Raw genomic sequence first — 21,637 nt, forward strand, 5'->3', positions numbered from 1 at the left:
CGGCACTCAAATCATCTTCACTTTCGAGCATCTCATCAACCTATTAATCAGCAACATGTTCTACTCAACTTCGTTTCAAACAATCGCAGTAGTAGGCATTCTTATCCAACAAGTTTCACTCTTCCTTAACCGACTTCACAATATCTCCTCATAGGGTCAATCTACTGTACTTATAACTCTCCCATAAGGTAGAACATAATTCCATCTCTTCGTAGGTTCAAACGGCACATTAATCCGACACTCGGAACTCAAGATATGAATTTTCCAATCGTTATCCGAAAATGCAACATCAACATCATGCAACGACGCTCTATACGGTATTCCCAAAACTCTTCAAATGGTATATTCAATTCTTAAAATTACTTCTCAACAAACCTTCTAATTATTCCTTCAATCCGTTCAACACTGACACTGACATCCTGTGCAGTACCAATAAACAAGTCTAGTTATAAGAACAAGAGTAACTGCAACTTCACCTCTTTCCAATGTCATCCTGTCACAATTAATTATGTTACAGTTGCTGCAACTATTTTTATAACGAAGTTCATCTCGTTAGCTTTCCGATGCTTCAAACGGAACTCAATTCGGATGTCCAGAACTCCAGTTATGAATTTTCGAAGTTCTGCAGCTATTCAGCAATTTTCCTGCGTTTTGCTTACGAAAATCTCACTCGAAAACTCATTCTCTTCAACTCGATCACATTCCAAACATCTCCCTATCATATCTCTCCACTTCCAAACATTCTTATAACTTGACCAACACATCCCATCGCCGAAGTGCGATTTCTGAAACATTATGACATCAATCCTCTCTGCAAACTTGCAGCTGAACCTCTTACGAGACATAAGGCTACTCAACTGACAACTTCGCATCACACCAGCAGAGCTGACACATTGCAACTCTCTAATTTTCCTCTCCTCCAAATAATCATTAATTACTTCTAATCATCTTCCTTCAAGATGTTCTAACTTAATTATCAATCAAGTCTTAATTCCAATTCACCTTCGATGCGGAAAACAACAATTCCAACAACGCTTGCACTATTGCCAACTATGGCCTACTGAATCAATCATCTCACAACTGAAACATAACCGAGAAGCCAAGCTTCTCCCCCACTTGTTTCAATCCAACACTTACAACAAAACAAACAAGTATCGATAGTGATTCACTCACATGTCGTGTACCAAGGGATAAAACACCGACAATATACAACTGTCGCGCAACTCAACTGACTCGACAATTGGCCGAACGGACCGACCTGCTCTGATACCACTATTGTAACACCTTTCTAAATCCCACGGAAATTAATAATTAATTTTCAGAGTAAAACATGAAAACAAGGGTGCCACAATTCCAATTAAAACAAATTTATCATAAATTCATTGTCATGCTTTCACTAAGGAACAATTCATCATAATACATAAACATCTCATGTTAACACAGCGGAAAATTCATCATACGGATAAGCATAACATCATCTATGCAATATCCCACAGAATCTAATACAATAACAACACGATAGAGTATCATCATAAACTCTAAACTAGCGTTCCCCCAGTGTTACAATATCAGAGCATGACACCTGACGCTACACTAAAACACTGACTTATGAGCTAATCCTCCCTGAGTCAAACAACCGCTATCCTCAATCTGAAAATGACAACATGTAAGGGTGAGTCTCGTCATAATTAACAAATGTTATAAGGTTATAAAGCAATAACACGTCACAGTTGCATCATTCACCCAATTGTTTCATAAACAGACATTCAAAACCAGTCAAACAACAACCAACGCATCATCAACATTTACAATACTGGAATACATCCAATCATGTTATAAATTATGCATATGAATGAACTGAAACTATGCATGTGGTACCAACATCATCAAATGGGAATAACCCATGACCGATCCAACATCATCCAGATACGGCCCTGCCAGCACAGATTCCACACAATGAGAATCATGCCCTTTACTGATCCAACACACCCTTATGGATACAGTATCGTCAATGAATATGAATGAATGCAACATATATAACATACTTATACCATCATCATCATCATCAATATCATCATCATCATCAAGTATGTTCATATATATTAACATCATTCAATCACAATTCTATCATCATCATATAGAAAACATACACGTATTTGCATCAATCATCATCATCAATAAGAAATAGCATACATGTATTCTCATCATTCTAAGATCAATCAATCATCATCACATAGATTATTCTATAAGGTTCGTTTAGCTCAAAACGACACATTAAGCGGACCAACGGTTAAAAAGTTATGCATCTTTGAACTTTTCAAATATCTCAAAAATATCAACAGCACGCGGCGCCATCTCAGTTCGCGGCGCGAACTGAGCGTCCTAAAAATCCTTGGCTCTCTGCCAAGCTATTCGCGGCGCAAACATCTACACGCGGCGCGAAGCGAGGAAAAAGTTACGCCTTCGCGGCGCCAACACGGGTACGCGGCGCGACCTGTGCGTATCACAGCATCCTGGCATTCTGCCCACCTGTTCGCGGCGCCAACCTTGTGCACGCGGCGCGAACCGGCGATTTCAGAAACCCCAACCTGCAGAAAACAGCATTCTATACATTCCAAACTCACCCAATTCATACCAGTACGAACCTAGGGAAATAGAAAGCACAAACAACACGAAAAACACCTCATAATACATCAATTACACATCAATTGAGATCATAACCACATAGATATCGTGGATTCCATTATAGGATCAAACATCACACAATTGGACTCAATCCCTAAACCTATCATTTGACTCAATCGACACGAATTCTACATCTATTCAGCATTATCAACCCCTAACCCGATAATAGATGATAATCAGACAAGTCCCCCCTTACCTTAGCCAAATCCTTGGATGGGTCTTCTTCCTCTTTGGTCCTCTTTCACGTTCTTCAGCTCCTCTTCTCACAACTTCTTGTTTTTCACGTTCTAACTCTTTCTCTTCTTGTTTTTCCTTATTTTTATGAAAAATAACATTTTAATTAGTAAAGGGCTTTACTAACATAGCACCCCCTCTTTACTAATACCACACTTGGCCCAACACTATAAACCATCTTTCTTCCAATTAAATCCCACAAACCACCAATAATTCTAATTATAAATTAAATTTCCATTTAAATTAAAAATTAAAATATACGGGTGTTACAAAAGCTGTGTATTTTTTGTCTGTTTTAGACATGGGTATTTGGTTGTATCCAGAATATGCATCCATAAACGATAGTAATTTAAAACCCGCGGAATTATCGACTAATTTATCTATGCTAGGTAGAGGATAAACATCTTTTGGGCAAGCCCTATTAAGATCGGTATCGTCAATGCACATGCGCCATTTTCCATTAGATTTCTTTACAAGTACAACAGTGGAGAGCCAAGTAGTGTACTTGGCTTCCGATATGAATTTAGCCTCTAAGAGGTCCCTAACAGCTAGTTCAGCCGCATCCGTTTTCTCCGAGGACTGCTTTCTTCTCTTCTGGGCGACGACCTTGCATGCGGGATCAATCGTCAGGTGGTGACATGCTACTTCCGGGTAAAGGCCAGGCATCTCAACTGCGCTTTAGGCGAATAGGTCGGAATTCTCTCTGAGGCAGGCCTTGAGTTGACTTTTGGCCAGTTCGGGCAGGTCCGTCCCGATCTTGACTCCTCTGGTCGGGTCATCACCGAGGGTTATCAGCTTGAAGTCCCCATCGGGGATTGGTCGGAAACCCTCATCTGATGTCTTTGCGTCATTTTTTCCCTCGGACTCTTTACGGAAGTGGCTGTCCAGGTCGATGGTGTCGATGCGGGGAATTGATTTGTTGGGCTCGAGACCTGTGTTGGTTGCTTCTTTGTCTTAAACGGCCGCTTTCATCGAGATGAGGCCCTTGGCGGAGGCTTCGGAACACCATCTGACCGCTTCGATGTCTCCGGGGAGCATGGCGACTTGTCCTTTGGCCGTGTAGTATTTGAGTTTGAGATGCATGGTTGAAGGGACAACGATCAGTTCGGCCAGCGTCGGGAGTCCCAAGATGCATTGGTAGATCGGGGGACAATCGATGACTAGGAACTGGACTTTGACAGCCCTCGCGGTTTCTGCCAATCCAACCGAAACGATAAGCTCGACGAATCCCCACGGTTTCGTCACGGTGCCATTGAAACCTTGTAGGTCAGAGCCTACGTAGGGGGTGAGGTGGCTGTCGTTCAGCTGCAATGTTTTGAATAGCTGGGAGTACATAATGTCTACCGAGCTCCCTTGATCGACCAAAATGCGGCGTACGCCAAAGTTGGCCATTCGAGCCCGGATAAGGAGGGGAATGGTTGCGTTGGGTGCTCCGCCCGGCAGTTCTTCCCTGTAAAACGCTATGGGGGATGAGCCGCCCTTGGCAAGGTCGAGAGTAGCGGCTTTGCTTGAATTCGCTGAAATTAGCTCGTCGAACTTCCGTTTTACGGATCCGACAGTGAGTTTGCTGAATCGTCCTCCGGAGATGACCATGGAGGAAGGGACGAATTCCCATGGGTTGTGAGGAGAGGGGTGGAAGACACCCTAGCCCAGTCGGGGAGGTAAAAGTCCTTCAGTCTAGTGATACTCATGGCCACTTGCATGGCGGGCGTGTCTTCTGCTGGCTTCTCCTCGACGACCGGTTTGCCTTCCTTGGTGGCCTCTTGTTTCTTTGCGTACTGCTTCAGGTGTCCTTCTCGGATCAATATTTCTATTGCGTCCTTTAGGTGGATGCAGTCTTCGGTGTTGTGCTCGTGGCCTTTGTGGAAATGGCAGAACTTTGATTTGTCGATGTTCGGCCGTGCAGGCATGGATTTTGGAAAACGAACCTTGCCCGTTTGAAATTTGACGTTCGCGCATTCGTTCAAGATGTGTTCCCTGGATGCGTTTAGTGGGGTGTACTCCCGGAACTTCCCCGTCGGGGCTTTATAGTCTTTTGGATCTTGACCTTTATCTTCTTTCTTTTTGTCGGATCCCCGGCGAGAATCGTCACGACGGGCGCCTTTAGTATTTTCTTCCTGCCTAGAGTTGCGGACTGCGTGGGCAGCTTCTTTTTCCTCGTAATGTATTTATGCTTGGGCCTTGAGGAAAAATTCGTCCAGAGTGGCGGGTGTCTCGATCCCGACGGCTTTGGAAAAATCTAAACGCGGTCGGAGACCTCGTTCGAGCAAAAACTTCTTCATGTGGGCGGTTGTGGACACCTGCACGGCCTCTTTGTTGAACCTCTCTATGTAGGCCCGGAGCGATTCGTCTTTCCTTTGAATGATGGCTTCTAGGGAAGCTTCCGACTTTGGATGTCTGCGGGAGGCCGTGAAGTTCCTGGAGAAAAGCTTTCCGAGCACTTTCCACGACGTGATGGATCCATCGGGCAGACTTTTGTACCACGTCATGGCTCCCTTACGTAAAGTGGTCGGGAATAACCGGCATTTGATCGCGCCTGGTACTCCTCTGTAATCCAGGAGGGCGTCGATGTTTTCGATGTGCTCGTCCGGTTCGGTTGTCCCATCGTATGTTCCTAGTGGTGAGGGCTTCTCAAGACCGGTCGGCAGGGGTGCCTCTAATATTGCGTGGGACAGAGGGCCCCGACGCTCCTCCTCCTCGTCGCTGGCGGAAGGGGTGGTGGACCAGCTGCGGCTTCACTTGTGTCGCCTACGGTTGTCATCATGCCTTGTGGGAGGTGACTTGGTTCTTCTTTTTGGTCGAGGACACTGCGATCGGTGTCGAGAGCGGTGATCGCCAGACCCTTTTGTAACACGGTGGGAGAACTGACTTTTAAAAACAAATGTTGCGGATAGCAAGAGTCTCCACTGACTTTTATTTTATCCAATATATAGAAAGGCTAAAAGAACAGAAAAAAAACCTTTTTGAAAGGTTTTGAGTTCGGGGGGTAAGTTATACAAAGGGAAGGTGTAAGCACCCTTTGTATCCATGGTTATCCATGGGCTTTTAATTGCTTAGCTCACTTTATTTTAAAAAATGTTTGTAGTCTGTGAATAAGAAAAGATTTTGAAGAAGAACTTTAGCTTGTAAATAAGCGTAGCCTTTTTGAATTTGATTTTGAAAAGGAGTTGGAAAAGATTTTGGTTTGAATTTGAAAAAGAGCAAGCAATTAAAAAGCAATTACCCTTAAGTTAGAAAAATTGTTCTTTTAGACTTTAATGGGAACATGATATCCATACCATAAAGAGGGCAGGTAGTCCTTTCATTGGATTTGAAAAGGGTCATCGAGATTATCGTTCGCCACAGACTGTCCCTGCCATAAAGGGGGCAGGTAGTCTTAGGGAAGGATATAATAGTCATTTTAGGCAACATGCGAGGATACCTTAGCAATGGGGACGATCATCATTTATCGAGGCGACTTCGAGGGACCAAATTGATGATGATAATGAACTGAGGGCAACATTTGTTTTGCTTAGGTATCCTCGGAATCGAGGGACTTGACTATTTCAGAATCATAATTAAAAGGCAACAGGCAACAAGGCAACTAAAAGAGGTTACCCTAAAGGTGTGTGTGTGTCACAATCAGGTGATTCAATTCAATTATATTTATCTTATAATTTAGGCAAACTAAATTTATTAGCAGGCTTGCATTCCCTAGGATTACTAACCACGCAGTTAAGAAATACAGAAATTAAAGGCAAAATTTAAAAGTTTCTACGCTATTACAATAAACACCTGTGGGCAGAAAAATAAAGGAGGAAAAATAAAACCTAAACTATTACAATAAACACCTGCAGGCAAATATAGAGGCAAAATAGAAAACAAGCCTAAGCTATTACAAGGTTTTGGGGCAGTTACAATATAGAGGCAAAATAGAAAACAAGCCTAAAATTAATTTGTGGTTATAACCTAATAAATTAAAAAACGATAAAATTAAAAATAACCCTAATTACCTAGTTAATTAATATTATCTAATTAAAACTACATAATTAAGATTTAAAATTAACCTAAATAATTATCCTAATTCTAATTAATTAAATTAACTAAATATTATGCTAATTATAACTACTTTTAACTAAAGGTTGGTTAGAGAAACCAAAGTAATGGTTAAAAATAAAATAAAATAAAAACTAAAGCAAATAAAAAAAAGAGAAGAGAATAAGAAAAGAAAACCAAAAAGTTGATGGGGCGCTGATCAAGTGTGTTTTTTCCTTAAGAGTATACCATAAGATTAATCCACGCATGCATCTGATGGTGGATGGAGAGGGTGCAGCGTGGTCTTTGCGTGGAAGAGAAGCGCTGTATCACACAAAATATTTTGTGGAAAATACGTGCGTGGAATGGGAATCGAACCTGGGTTCCCTCGCTTGCTAACATGCTTATTGCCAGTTACACTACACAATTTAACTGATAATAAATCCAACACCAATAAATAAATATAAAAAAAAACTGGATGAATTCAAAATAGTCAAACCAGGGCCCACTAATTGGAGCGAGAACCAATGATATTAGGAAAGAAGTTCCACTTTTGTTGACTGGCCACTGAGTGCTTGCTGCGTGGAGTCAAAAGTCTTCAGGCACTGTTCATCATCTTCTTCAGGCTTTCCTGCGGATTTAGCTGCGGTTCTTGCTATACTTTTACCTGCGATTTTCCGTGGCCAAATTCTGGATTCATGGAACCTGCGAAACACCACAAATAAATAGCAACGACTAATCCCATCCCCCTAAATCAGACCTCCTGAGTCCATTGGTGCCATTGTTTTGGGCTGAAACCTCCTGCAAGATGCAATACGAACGAATACAAGGAACGTGCCCTAGCCATGGTGGACTTCGTTCCATACGTCCAAGATCCTTTCTAATGATTCAAACCTTCTTCAAATAGTCCCAGAAACTCAAAGAGAATGTTAGTTTGCATTAAAACGTAATAACATGAAAAAAATTAAGAATCAAAACGTGAACCTAAGTGATGAACATGCACCTGGCGTTTTGGGGTTTATCAAGCGTGAATCTTGATTCAACTCCACTTTATGGCACCTCAGGAACATAATTTGATGTTTGAAAGTTCTGGAAAAGGGCTGCAATTTGGAACTCGATAGTGCAACTTCACTTGGAGATTTGAGATGCAAAAACCCTAACGTCTTGGTTGCGCCCCTTCCCCCTTTTTCTGAGCATGATATATATATATATATATATATATATATATATATATATATATATATATATATATAGCAAGGTTTTAGGGTTAATAAACTTGAAGAGAATCAATCAAAATATTTGATTTGGTGGAAATATATTTGATAAAAAATCTCATGTGAAGGCTTCTATTTTTGACTCAATCTCACTCCCACGGTTTCCACTTGATTGACTTTGAATAAATTTCTCAATCTTTAATAGAAGTATAATCCCAATTAAATCTTTGATTATTTCCACCAATTATTTATTTTTAAATTGAATTTTCATGAACAAAAACTCTATAAAAATAATAATATAATAAAAATGAAAGCATGGGATTATGGGCTTCTAGTGCACTCATGATCATGTTTAGAAATTCAAACTTAGGCCCATTAGTGTAAAAACTCAAAATTGCTCAATGTGTCCTTTGTGCATCTCCTAAAAATCATCCACCTTGCACCATTCATAACTTCTTCATTTTTGGTCCCATGAAGGTGTTATAAGACTTTTTTGAAAGCTCAATGTGTCCTCTAAAGGCTCCTTTTGGTCTCATCTCAATTGAGTCTTCTATGTTCAAGTTATGAGCTTTTGAAAAAGATGACTTTTTGTTGACTTTTCAAATGACTTGTAATATCTTGGCTCATATCTTTTGAATGATGCATTTTTGGCCAAACCCTTAGAGAGACAAAATTGTAGAGACTTCAATTTCCTTCAAAATAGGCTTTTGTTGGGAAATTTATGATGTTCCATGCGAAAGTTATGGCTGGTCAAAGTTCAATTGACTTTTAGGTCAAAAACCCTAATTTAGAAACTTTGAGTTTTGATGATTTCTGAGTTTTCCTTGATGAATCATGATCAATCCTTGATCAAATGATGAATGTTACTTTAAAATAGGATGTTGACAAAAAATCAGGAGTTTTGGCTGGTCAAAGTTCAATTGACTTTTAGGTTAAAAACCCTAATTTAGAAACTTTGAGTTTTGATGATTTCTGAGTTTTCCTTGATGAATCATGATCAATCCTTGATCAAATGATGAATGTTACTTTAAAATAGGATGTTGACCAAAAATCAGGAGTTTTGACTGTGATTTGACCATAGTTGACTTTTAGGTCAAACTAGTCGATTGTTGACTATCTGAACAGTTGACTGAGTAATCTTGTGAATCCGAGCTTGAAACTTGGCACGAGGATCCTTTGAAGCACATGAGAGGCCATGGGATCCATTTGAGGGGTCAGAACCTGATTTTACTTTGAGAGAAGCAAAACCCTAGTTGTGGGTTGATTGCTTAGGAGAGAGATAGTCAAGCTTATTTCTCAGTGCTTGAACCAAAATATTTTGAAATATGATGGGCAAATTTGAATGAAATCTGAGGCGTTAATTTTATTAAAAGTTCACAGTTCTCATAATAATCAAAGTTCTCATTTGATACGTCCCCATATATATATATATATATATATATATATATATATATATATATATATATATATATATATATATATATATATATATATATATATATATCAAAAAGACCTATTACATCTAATGTTAGAAAATTAAAAATGTCAAATTTAAATGATATAAAAATAAATTAATTATCAGAATCAAATTTCTCATATTTAACTACTCAACTTGCAGTGGCTTTGAGTAATATTTGCTTCACTGTAAACCTCTAATTCTCAGTCTCATAAAACTGAAAAATCCGAGTCAAATTCCACGGTATACTAGAACATTTGTCAGTTAAAAAAAAATCAAACGTGCCCCTTTTATAATCTATCAGAACATAATAACTTAATTAAAAATAATATTAATACTTCTATTTTTTTATATATATTTATAAAATAAAATTTAATAATACATATTTCTATAATAAAAACACAATATAATTCATACCACAAATCATGAAAGCGAATCCTCAACAATTTGTAATTGAAAATTTGATTAGTATAGTGGTACATATATATGCTTTTGATGCATTGTTATAAGACTTTATAGGTAGCTTCTGTAAAATAGAAAAATGAAATTAATATATGTAGCTATTCTAAAATAATAAAATCAAATTAATGCATGTAACAATTGTAAAATAATGAAATTAAATTAATGGTTGTAACTTTTATAAAATAATAAAGTGAAATTAATAAATATTTTGTAAAATAATAAAATGAAATTAATAAATATTTTGTAAAATAATAAAATCAAAAAATAAAAATATGTTGTTAGGAAGGGTCAAATAAGCTCCTTAGGTCTTAAAGGCTTGTGATTCATCCGCTCAACTGTAGCAACAAAGTTGTTAATTTATTTAGCAAACAAAGTATATATTAGTTTTTAATATTTTTATTTCTAACTCTTTCAACCAAAATTTTGAGGTTCTGATTTTTTGAGACCCTATGCAACGGGCATTGGCCTAAATGCCTCATAAGAAGCTCCATCATCTTGTCACCTCAAAAGTTTTTAACCTACTACTCATGGATTTTATGGGGCATATGCAAGTAGAAAGCCTAAGAGGGAAAATATATGTCTTTGTGTGTTTGGATGAATTCTCAAGGTACACTTGGATTAAGTTCATTAGAGACAAATATGACACATTTGAAGTCTTCAAAGAGCTATGTTATCTACTTCAAAGAGAAAAAGGGACTAGAATAGTAAAAATCAGAAGTGATCATGAAACTGAGGTGGTGGAAGGGAAGAACGAAACTCTACAAGAATCAACCAGAGTTTTGTTGCATGCTAAGAAACTTCCATATTATTCTGGGCTGAAGTTATGAACACAACCTGTCACATTCATAATAGAGTAACCATTAGATATGGTACTAAGGAAACACAATATGAGTTATAGAAAGGGAGAAAGCAATCTCAAGTACTTCCATGTCTTTGGAAGTAAGTGCTACATCTTAGAAGATATAGAGTAAAGGAGAATGTTGGATCCCAAGAGTGAGAAGGAATATTTCTTGGCTACTCCACAAATAGCAGAGCCTACATAGTGTATAACAAGAGCACCAAAACCATGATGGAGTATAAATGTTGTCATTGATGATGCTCCTAAAAATAAGGAAGAGGAGGAAGAAGATGAGGTTTTCTCACAACAGACTAATGTTTTAGACGATGTTCCACACAAGGAGTTAGACATTGAGTCTGAAATCACAAATTATGATAATCCTCAAGTGAATAAGGGACCGTCAATCATAGTTTATAAGGATCATCCTATTGAGAATATCATAGAAAATCTGAATGAGAGAGCGGTAACAAGATCCAGAGAGAGTATTGCCAACTTATGCTTCATCTATAAGGTTAAGCCTGAGAATGTCAAGGAAGCATTGACTGATGAATTATGGATAAATTCTATGCCAGAATAACTTTGCCAATTTGAAAGAAATAAGGCGTGGGAGTTAGTTCCTAGACCTAAAGATGTGAATGTCATTGGTACCAAGTGGATTTTCAAAAACAAATTTGATGAAAGTGGTAATTAGACAAGGAATAAGGCAAGGTTAGTTGCTCAAGGATACACTTAAATATTATGAGTGGATTTTAATGAGACATATTCCCCCATTTTTCTAGACCACGTGTACAAACTGGAGAAAGATCTCTATAGTTTGAAAGAAGCTCTAAGAGCTTGGTATGAGAGGTTAATTGAGTTCTTGATCAACAAATGATACAATGATGAGAAATCTACAAAACTCTATTTATGAAGAATGAAAAAAGAAAGCTTATGATGGCCCAAATCTATGTGGATGATATAGTATTTGGTGGGATGTTAGACATGATGGTTGAGCGTTTTGTTTAACAAATGCAATTCAGAGTTTGAGATGAGTCTGGTAGGTTAATTCACTTACTTTCATAGTGTTCAAATAAAGTAAAGGGAATACAATATATTTGTATCTCAAAGAAAATATGCTAATAACATGATGAAGAAGTTTGACCTTAATAATACAAGCCACAAGAGAACTCCTCTTGCAACTCACTTGAAGTTGTCTAAGGATGAAAATAGAGTTGATGTAGAGTAAAGTATCTGCATAAGTGTGATAGGAAGTTTTATATCCCTCACAACTAGAATACTTGATATCACATTTGTTGTTGGTATGTGCACTAGATATCAAGCAAAACCTAAAGTTAGTCATCTCACCCAAGTGAAGAGAATTATGAAGTATATCATTGGGAAAGTGCCATCAATATTTCAAAGAGTCCTATACAACACAAGAGAACCAAGCATATTAACATTTGTCATCATTTCATTAAGGATCTTGTGGAAGATAAAGTGGTCAATTTAGAGCACATGGAAACTGATAAACAACTGGATGACATATTCACTAAGCCATTATATGAACTTGGTGTGTGCATATGTGAGATCCTATAGCAATCAATGCTAGAGAAATATGCAAGGAGACCAAGCCAATTTATATATCCTATTATCTATGGTGCATGTATATTCAGGTTGATTGATTCTTTTTCAATCACTCCTTTTATTTGGAAAGTCGATGCAAGCATGAGAAAAGTTCTCATATCCTTATCTGGTATTGAAAAAGTAGTTCTCTCTTTTATCTTCCAAACGTGTGTGCTAGTCAACATGAGCTAAAACCAAGAGAAATACAAGAATACTACCTCTAGGAAAGGAATCAATATCGACAAGGCTATTGAGAGGTTTCTTGAAGCTAAGAGGAACAAGAATAAGGGAGGTGGTTCCACTGCAGCTACCAATGTTGAAACCCATGTTGGACCATCTATTGGAACATATGAGAAAAGGAATACTTATGTGTCCAAGATGAAGACTTTGAAGAAGAAACCGATACAAGAAAATGACTCAGATGCTGATGAAGACTGGGTTACATAACTAGATTCAATTAGGCATGAAGACTGAAGGCTTCTTTGAAGGAGGCTTCTGATACTAGTGGTTGAAGGAGTAATTTTGTTTCAGTTTTGTTTGTTGGCCCTTGTATTATGTGAATGTTTTTTTTGTATGTGTAAGGGCTTTATAGCCTCTTAAGAATGGTTTAAAAAATGCTCGTGCATATTTTGCTGTTGATTTTGGTGGTTTTACTCATGATCTGATTTTATATGTACTAGCATAATAACCTCTACAAAATTGATCTCTAGTTGTTATTTTGGAGTGATAAACCTTTCTCAAAATATGGTAAAAGGGGGGAGTAGTGGTGTGGTGTGATCTATGATAGTGTGACTAACTAACAGGTAACATGTAATTGTTTAGTACCGCTTATCTGGGAAGTAATAATGATATGCTCACATGTTGGGGCATCGAGCAAGACATCTGGTTGTTTTTGTAAGCTTTTGTGTTAGTAGTATTTTGTATATCCTAGTATTAACTACTAATTATTTGTGTGAGGCATGACTAAGTATGTGAATGATTTCATGCTAATAATTGTTAGTTGGTAGGATTGTATGCTACTAACTATGTGTTGTCTGGATTCATGCATGACTAAGTATGTGAATGATTACATGATTGATTATCTGTTTGGTTTAGAGCATCTGAATGGATTGTTTTGTAAGCATTTGAATTTGATGCTATTGATGTTGTTCCTGGTGGTGCTTAACTCTACTGATTAGAAGATGGTTGATGATGCTGATTGTATGCTCTGATAGTCTAGTGCTTCTACTGGTTATCGCTTCTTCTAATATGAATAAGTGTTATATCTTGAATATTTTTTTTCCATAGTTTTCCAACGGGGGAGATTGTAGTTCCTTTTGGATTGACCCTTTGGATTGGTTGCATTTTACTAAACAACAACATTGAGAAGTGTTCAAAGTGTTAAAAAGTAATTTAACTTGCTTAAGATGTATGAAGGTGCAGAAGGGACACATGTTGAACACGATATCCCAGCATGTTGGTACGACATATGGGCCTTGCGCAACATTTTAATGCTGCTGCATTTTAGAAGATTCTCTGGTCAAAGATTTGATCAGATTTTATTGCTATTGGCTTAGAAATATGATTAGGTAATTTGTTTGACAGTTGGAAGAAGATTAATTTAGATTTAAATGAAGATTTAATTTTTGAATTTGAATTGTAACAAACCATATCTTGCTAGAGAGATTCATAGAACAGATAATATCTAACAGCTTTTGCATTGTTTTTGGGCGAAATCATATCAAATATCCATGAAGAAAAGTCCATAATTATTATGCTATATAAAGAGCTCAAAACCTACATTAGAAAGCAAGAAATACATTGAAGATCTTTAGAGTGCTAGGGTTATTTAGAGTCCTTGTTATTGCTTTATGTACACCACACTATGTTTTAGTAACTTGGCATAGTTGTAAGTTTGTCTAGTTGAGTTGTAAATTCAATATCACTCATCTTGTTGACTGAAGTTAATCACTAGGGTTTAGTGATTAAAACCCAAATACTAAGGGGTCAGTGTTTCATAGAAAAAATAAAGTGAAAGGGTGTCTCATATTTAGGGGGAGTCCTAAATAGAACGTCAATGGATATTGTTAGAAAGAGGCATTGAACAACATAGAGTCTGTTGTTGCTTGTGAGACTAAGTATACTAAACTACTAATAATGAATTTACTTTCTTGGGTTGGAATACATCCCTCCATGCGTAGGTATCGCTTGCATCGAACTGGGTTACCAATTTATTGTATTATTTATTAATCTTTCGCTCCATCATCTTGTACAAGTTAGATTGTGGTGATTTTGATTTAACTTGTCGAACCTGTTGCCAAGACACCGTGTTCAACATCTTTCCTCTGAGGAACATAATTTCATCTATTAATCTGATAAATACAGACAGAGGTAATTATTTGTGAAAACTCTGAGCCTTTTTAGCCATCCTATTTTAATATGTTAATATCTATTGTTCAACCCATTTGAGTCTAAAACCTTTTTTTCGGCGACATAGTCATATTATATAGCCATTGACTTGAAAGATTAAATATTTCCACCCTCTTTGGAGTAAGGTAAAGAATTTTAGTTTCTAGTTGATTGAAAAAGAATAAGTTTGAGGTTGCTCTTGGAAGTTAGCAACGAATAAGTTTAGGATTTGGGTACTAGGGAGATTGGTCGAAAAGAAAAAGAAAGAAAATTAAGAAGTAAAAAATACTCCCTCCGGCCTTATTTATAAACAAAGATTCCTTTTTTAGATTCATTGAATAATGAATGTATCTGGTATGTATAATAGACCAGATACATTTATTACTCAATGAACCTAAAAAAAGGAATCTTTGCTTATAAATAAGGCCGGAGTAGTAGCTTCTTCAAAAAAAATGTAAAAAAAAGGACCAACAATAATGAAAATATCTAGTACCAAGTGAAATAAAAGAGTGAGATGGAAGGAAGTCGATAACATTGAGAAAACTTGGTATTTAACTCTAAAGGTTTAAGCCTACAATCATAAATTATCCTACCCTAACTTAGGCCACGTTACAACCTATAAAATACCTCAAAAGTGTGTGTTTAAATATGAATTTAATCGACTAAATTAGAAAATTTTCAAATTCATTGTTAAATGTTATTGCATATTGATTGAGTAATTACCATGTCAAATTGAGTGCATCATTATGAGATGAGAGACGTGTTGAGTATTTGTATGTCGGAAGAATTTTTCTAAGTTGATTGGATTGAAGCAGGGAACCAAAGCATTGATCAGAACAAATAAAAGTGACAAGAATTAGTAAGGGTAAGCATTTTAATTCTAATGATATGTTTAGTGTGTAGCAGGTTGCTTGAGGACAAGCAACAGTTCAAGTTTGGGGTTGTGATGACACTTGTCATTACGTAGTTTTTATGAAGAAATTTGGATAAATTCGGAAGAAGAATGATTGAAAACCATGTTAAAATATGAAGAATAGAGCAAGAAGTCAATACAAGAAAGATATAAATATTTAGTGCAAATTATGAAGAAAAAAGAGGGAAAAAGTTTATTTCTCCCCTGGAATTCTCGCGCGCGCCATGCAACCTATTGTGATGCGTAAGGCTTTTGTTGCAGCATGATGATGACCTATCGCGGGGTGATACTACTTTTTCAGCCTGAAAAACTTTTTCCTATTTAAAACATCTTTTGGCCTCTTTTTCAACGGTTCCGAATCAGAGATAGAAAGTGTCAACTAGGGTCATTTAAGGAGCGGGTTTGGAGCACATTTGAGTCATTCGTGAGAAATTCTTCCATAGATTTTGATGATGAATACTTCTCCACTTATGATATCTGTTTGAGATTTGTTGAATTCTTTAAATTTTTTATCTTATTTAAATTTTTCTTGTGTTTAATACTTTTGTCGATTATGGGCATATGAACTAATCTAGATCATTAGAGATTTTTGAATTTAGTCTAATTATCTGAACTAGGCAATTTATTCACCTTTGTAATGAACTAGGAATAGGAATTTATGAGTCGTATCTTATGAATTAATGCATTGACAACGCCTGATTTGTCTTTGAACTCGTATAAGGAATTAGGGAATTACCGTATAAATTATTGAGCTACACATCAAGGAATTGGGTGTACTGGTTATGTTAATTCACAACGAGATAATAATATGATTGAAACTCAACAGGTACAGTTCATCAACAGGTGAAAATAAGGGGATTCAATAATAATCCTGATCGCTTTCACAATATTGCATTACTTCTTTTAATAATTCTCGTTTATAACCATTTTTCAAACAAAACTCCCCTTTAATAACTAATTTACACAATTAATTTTCTTGTTAAAATCCAATCCTTATGGAGACGGATCTTTTATTATTACTTCAACATTATCGATACACTTGTCGAGAAGTCATCACTACCTCGGTTCATTCGTGTTTAACTCTCAATAAATAAATTAAAACGAATGTGAGCATAAGCATGAGATTGAGAGTATAACCACCATATTACTTCATTGTCAATAGGGTCCAACCGAATACACGACGACGTGTTCTGGTATAAGTTTAGGATTTTTGTTCCTTCTTGAAATCATCTACGTACTTTGGATTTATTAAAGGAAAAGTTTGAAAAGAAAAACCTCATGCGATTTTCTAGAGATCAAGGCCAACAATAATCCCTCCATCTTTGGAAACAACATCATATTTCAAATTCCCATGACAATCACCGTAAGAATCTCGACAAATGAAAAGTACCTTTGATAAGCAAAACTTTTGGTACACAAAAAGTCGAGTTTCCCCGGCGTCAAAAGGTTCGTTAGAGTATTGAAAGAAAAATGGAGGGGACTAGTCAGTAAAGCGTGAGATTGACTCACTATATGGAGAACAAGAAAACTTAAGATCTCACGAGCAAGAGCAGAAAAAGGAGACCACATTCCCCTTTTTGGCCTTTATGTATTGGCAGTAAGCAACCCGCACGATCGACGACCGAAGATCAAAGAAAACACACTATCACCACCAATGGTCCCGATCTGGCATCTACCCCCCCCATGACACTCAAGTATCTAAAAGACCATTTTTGCCTCGAAATGTAGGTCCACGTGGAGAGCTATAACTACGACACGTTTTGACTATGAGACATGTATTTAATGTGGGTGTTTCCATGCCCAACTACTTCCACTCTCCACATCCCCATCCATAAAATGGAGATCTGCATGGCAGCCGTTAGACGACCCATAAGGGTGGTCATAAAAGTCGACCACAATATGCTTCACAATCCTCTCTTCATTGATGAAAGTAAGGACTTGAAGGAAACTTTTTCGGGTTTGTCCAAGGACACCATACGACATATCCAAAATCTGAGCAACCCAATCAAGAACCCTTTAAACGTAATACAAATAGGTAGACCATCGTCGAAAGATCGTGCACCAGATTTGATCTACTTGCTAATTACTAACCGTCAGATCTAATCATACGGCCTCTCGCACCCCATGTTATACCAAGAGAGAGTTGCTTTAACCACTTGTTTATTTTTGAAAAATTGCATCTCTCTAACCTCACTAACTTGTGTGTTAAAATGCTAATATTGTTGGTACACCCTAAACATAATACAAATAGGTAGACCCTCGTCGAAAGATCGTGCACCAAATTCGACCTACTTACTTATCACTAACCGTCAGTCTAATCATACTGTCTCTCACAACCCGTTATACTAAGAGAGAGATGCTTTAACCTCTTGTTTATTTTTGAATAGTTGCATCTTTCTAACCTAGTTAACTTGTGCGTATGTTAATATTGTTGGTACTCCACTACTCCATCACTCTAGAAGGATTGCATCCTCTTATTCCACTGATCTCATGTGTTCACACATAAATAGTGTGTGTTACAATAGAGAAGAATGGAATCTTTTACCTCTCTATTATGGACAAACTCTTGTTAGCATAACGATAAATGGAAGTCGCTATTCTCAATTATAGTTTTGCAAGTTTGATTCTCCACATTTTATACGATAAAAATTTTGAGTAATTAAATCAGTATCACTCATGCTTTCATATGCCAACATTGACAATTCAAGTCTTCAAACATTTTTTACTATTTAAAAAAGACTCAAAAGGTTGTTGTAACTTGTAAGAGTTAGTAATTCACATGGATATTTTTCGTATTCATGATTCACAAATCTCAATAATTTTCCAAGAAAGTATATAATATAATTTTTTTTATAATTGGGTGCCAAAGTACAAAAAAGATAAGATTAAATAATAAAGATACCTTTAGCATTTGTACACGTGGTGATTTATTTGGATATGCTTGTTTTATCTTATCATTCCTCAGTTTCTTTTGACCCAAGCAATTATATGTGTCTTCACTAACTTCTTCATTATGCATTACATGTGTTGAATAGTCTTTGTAATCTAGTATTTTATTATTTTTCAAGCTAAGCACAAAGAAAAGACTAAAGAAAATGCTCCATTGGATAGCAAGGTATCAATTCATGTCAAAATGTCCCACATGTTGTGCCTGCGGCCTGCCTTTGTATGAAATGAGGATAATAAGGGATTGATAAGGCCACCAGCTACACCCTACATTTTCCTAAACTTTATGACATATAGATTGAATTACAAAACTTTCTAAAAGTAAAAAGATATAGACAAGGCTACAAATTTTAGAAGGAAGTGATATTGATTTTATGATTTTTGAGGTTGATTTATCATTAATGAGTTACGAATTTAGATTGTATAATAATTTTTTATGTTAAATTTAATTTATTTTTATATTCATTGTCTAAAATTTCAAAATAAATCATGAAACATGAAAAACAAGAGATTTTCAACATAAAAAAAGAAAATATTCGTTCTCCCATCCTCCTTTCAATGTGAGAAGAAAGAATATATGAAATTATGTTTCTTTTAGAATCAAAATAAAAAGATTTGAAAAATTTGGAAATTCAAAAAATATATAAACTTGTTTTTTTTTAATCAATTTTCTGTATCTTCTTCATGGCATTGCAGATTCTTCCTGATATCTCCATTATCAACATGGTATCAGAGCTTAATATGCTATGGTAGCCATTGCTCCTTCTTCATTCTTGCACACTTCATTGTGCGTTTTCTATCCATATACCCTTTGATTTCAATCTTCAATCTTCTCGTTTTCCCATCGATTGAAATTGCTATATCTTCTTGATTCTTGAACGATTTCGATTTCGTTTGGGGTCTATACCATCGTTATCGTCATGTTCTTGATTCTTTGATTCAACTATCGTGCTCTCTCTCTGCAAATCAATGGCATACCAGAGCATCGCTGAATTTTCTACCAATTCCACGAATCCCTTTTATCTGCACCCTAATGAAAATTCAGCTCTCATTCTTGTTTCCCCATTGCTCGGCGATAAGAACTATCACACTTGGGCTCGATCGATGCAAATTGCTCTCATCTCCAAGAACAAAGAGAAGTTCATCGATGGAACCCTCATCAAGCCACCAATCACTGATCCTCTATACGCTCCTTAGATTCGGTGTAATACCATGGTGGTTGCCTGGATTCATTGTTCCATTTCTGGGTCAATTGCCAAGTCAGTGTTGTGGATCGATATTGCAGCTGGAGTCTGGAAGAACTTGTAGATTCGTTTTTCACACAGCGATATCTTCCACGTTTCACATATTCAGGAAGACTTATACAAGTTTCGTCAAGGTACATTCGATGTCTCTAACTATTTCACCCAGCTCAAAGTAATGTGGGATGAGCTAGAGAATTATCGCCCTATCATTGCTTGTTCTTGTGTCGTTCCCTGTTCTTGTGGTGCTACGGCATCCATTAGGCAATATCGTGACCAAGATTATGTCATTAGGTTTCTTAAGGGTTTGAACAAAAAATTCACTCATTCCAAATCCCAAATTATGATGATGAACCCGCTCCCTGACATAGATAAAGCCTTTTCTCTTGTAATTCAGCAAGAAAGGGAATTGAAATGTTCAATTGTTACTACTGCTTCTAACAATCCAACTGGTGATGAGGTGACTGCATTTCAAATCCAAACTGGTTCAGGTAACTCCGCTTCAAGCAATTCCTCAAACAAGTTTGGCAACAATGCATATAAGGGAAATCTCAAGGTTTTGGTGGAGCTAAAGGTCACAGTCTTGTTTCTACACACTGTGGAAGGACAAATCATACCATTGAGATTTGCTTTCAAAAGCATGGATTCCCTCCAGGATCTAAGGGCAAAAGCAAGATTCAAAGCACTGCATCGGCCAATGCAACCACGGATTCTTCTCAGTATACTTCAACTGCATCCTGTTTTGGCTTCACTCAAATCAGTACAACAACATTCTAGAGTTGCTTCAACAATCAAAATCCCCTCCCCAAGCTAACTCTATATCCACATCACCTTTTGTTTTGAACTCACACTCATCCAATGGCACTGGTAAGAACTTTTCTCTTTGGATTCTTGATACGGGCGCCACTGATCATATCTCATTTGACTATATCATCTTTCATTTCCCATAAAGAAATCATACCTGTGCATATTAGCTTACCTGATGGTTCACAACTTACTGCATCTATATCTGGTAGTGTTGAACTATCACCTTCACTCATATTGCATCATGTTCTGTATATGCCTAGCTTCAATGTTAATCTAATATCTATTGCAAAATTGGTTGGTAGCAATAACTATCATGTCCATTTTAACTCTTCTTCTTGCCAAATCTTGCAGAACCATTCCAAGGAAATCATTGGTATAGCTAGTCTTCAAAGAGGATTATATGTACTTGACTCTTCCAAGCACCCATTGCCTGTCATGCTATTACTCAATCTCCTTGTAATCTTTGGCATCTAAGATTATGCCATATATCCAATATAGGTTTACATACTATTGCAAAAACTTGTCCTTTTATTCCTTATAAACATAATGAAATACCTTGTGATTCTTGTCATCTTGGCAAACAAAAGAAGTTACCTTTTCCACATAGTACTACAAAATCTTATGTACCCTTTGAAATATTACAGGCTGATCTATGGGGGCCATTTTCAACTATTTCTACTTTAGGACAAAATATTTTCTGACTTAAGTTGATGATTACTCAAGATATACTTGGGTTATCTTTCTTAAAACTAAAGATCAAGTTAAAACTAGTCTAATTCAGTTTGTAGCTTTCATTGAAAATCAATTTAATACCTCACTGAAATGCTTAAGATCAGA

General features: G+C 36.7%; 1 protein-coding gene across 1 annotated transcript; it reads left to right on the forward strand.

The window, feature by feature from the left end:
* Positions 1–20,171: 20,171 nt before the first annotated feature.
* Positions 20,172–21,274, forward strand: LOC131658603 (uncharacterized). Its single transcript, XM_058927880.1, has 2 exons — positions 20,172–20,712; positions 20,946–21,274. The coding sequence occupies exons 1-2, from the start codon at positions 20,172–20,174 to the stop codon at positions 21,272–21,274; spliced, it is 870 nt and encodes a 289-aa protein (XP_058783863.1).
* Positions 21,275–21,637: the final 363 nt, after the last annotated feature.

This window comes from Vicia villosa, linkage group LG3, assembly GCF_029867415.1.
Source record: "Vicia villosa cultivar HV-30 ecotype Madison, WI linkage group LG3, Vvil1.0, whole genome shotgun sequence".
NCBI classification, from domain to species: domain Eukaryota; kingdom Viridiplantae; phylum Streptophyta; class Magnoliopsida; order Fabales; family Fabaceae; genus Vicia; species Vicia villosa.

What these genes read in the sequence shown, in the direction of transcription:
- LOC131658603 (XM_058927880.1), top strand. Translation starts at nt 20,172, where the DNA reads ATGTGGGATGAGCTAGAGAATTATCGCCCTATCATTGCTTGTTCTTGT. An exon ending in GCAACCACGGATTCTTCTCA is followed by an intron (nt 20,713 to 20,945) that starts GTATACTTCAAC and finishes TTTCCCATAAAG; the next exon opens with AAATCATACCTGTGCATATT.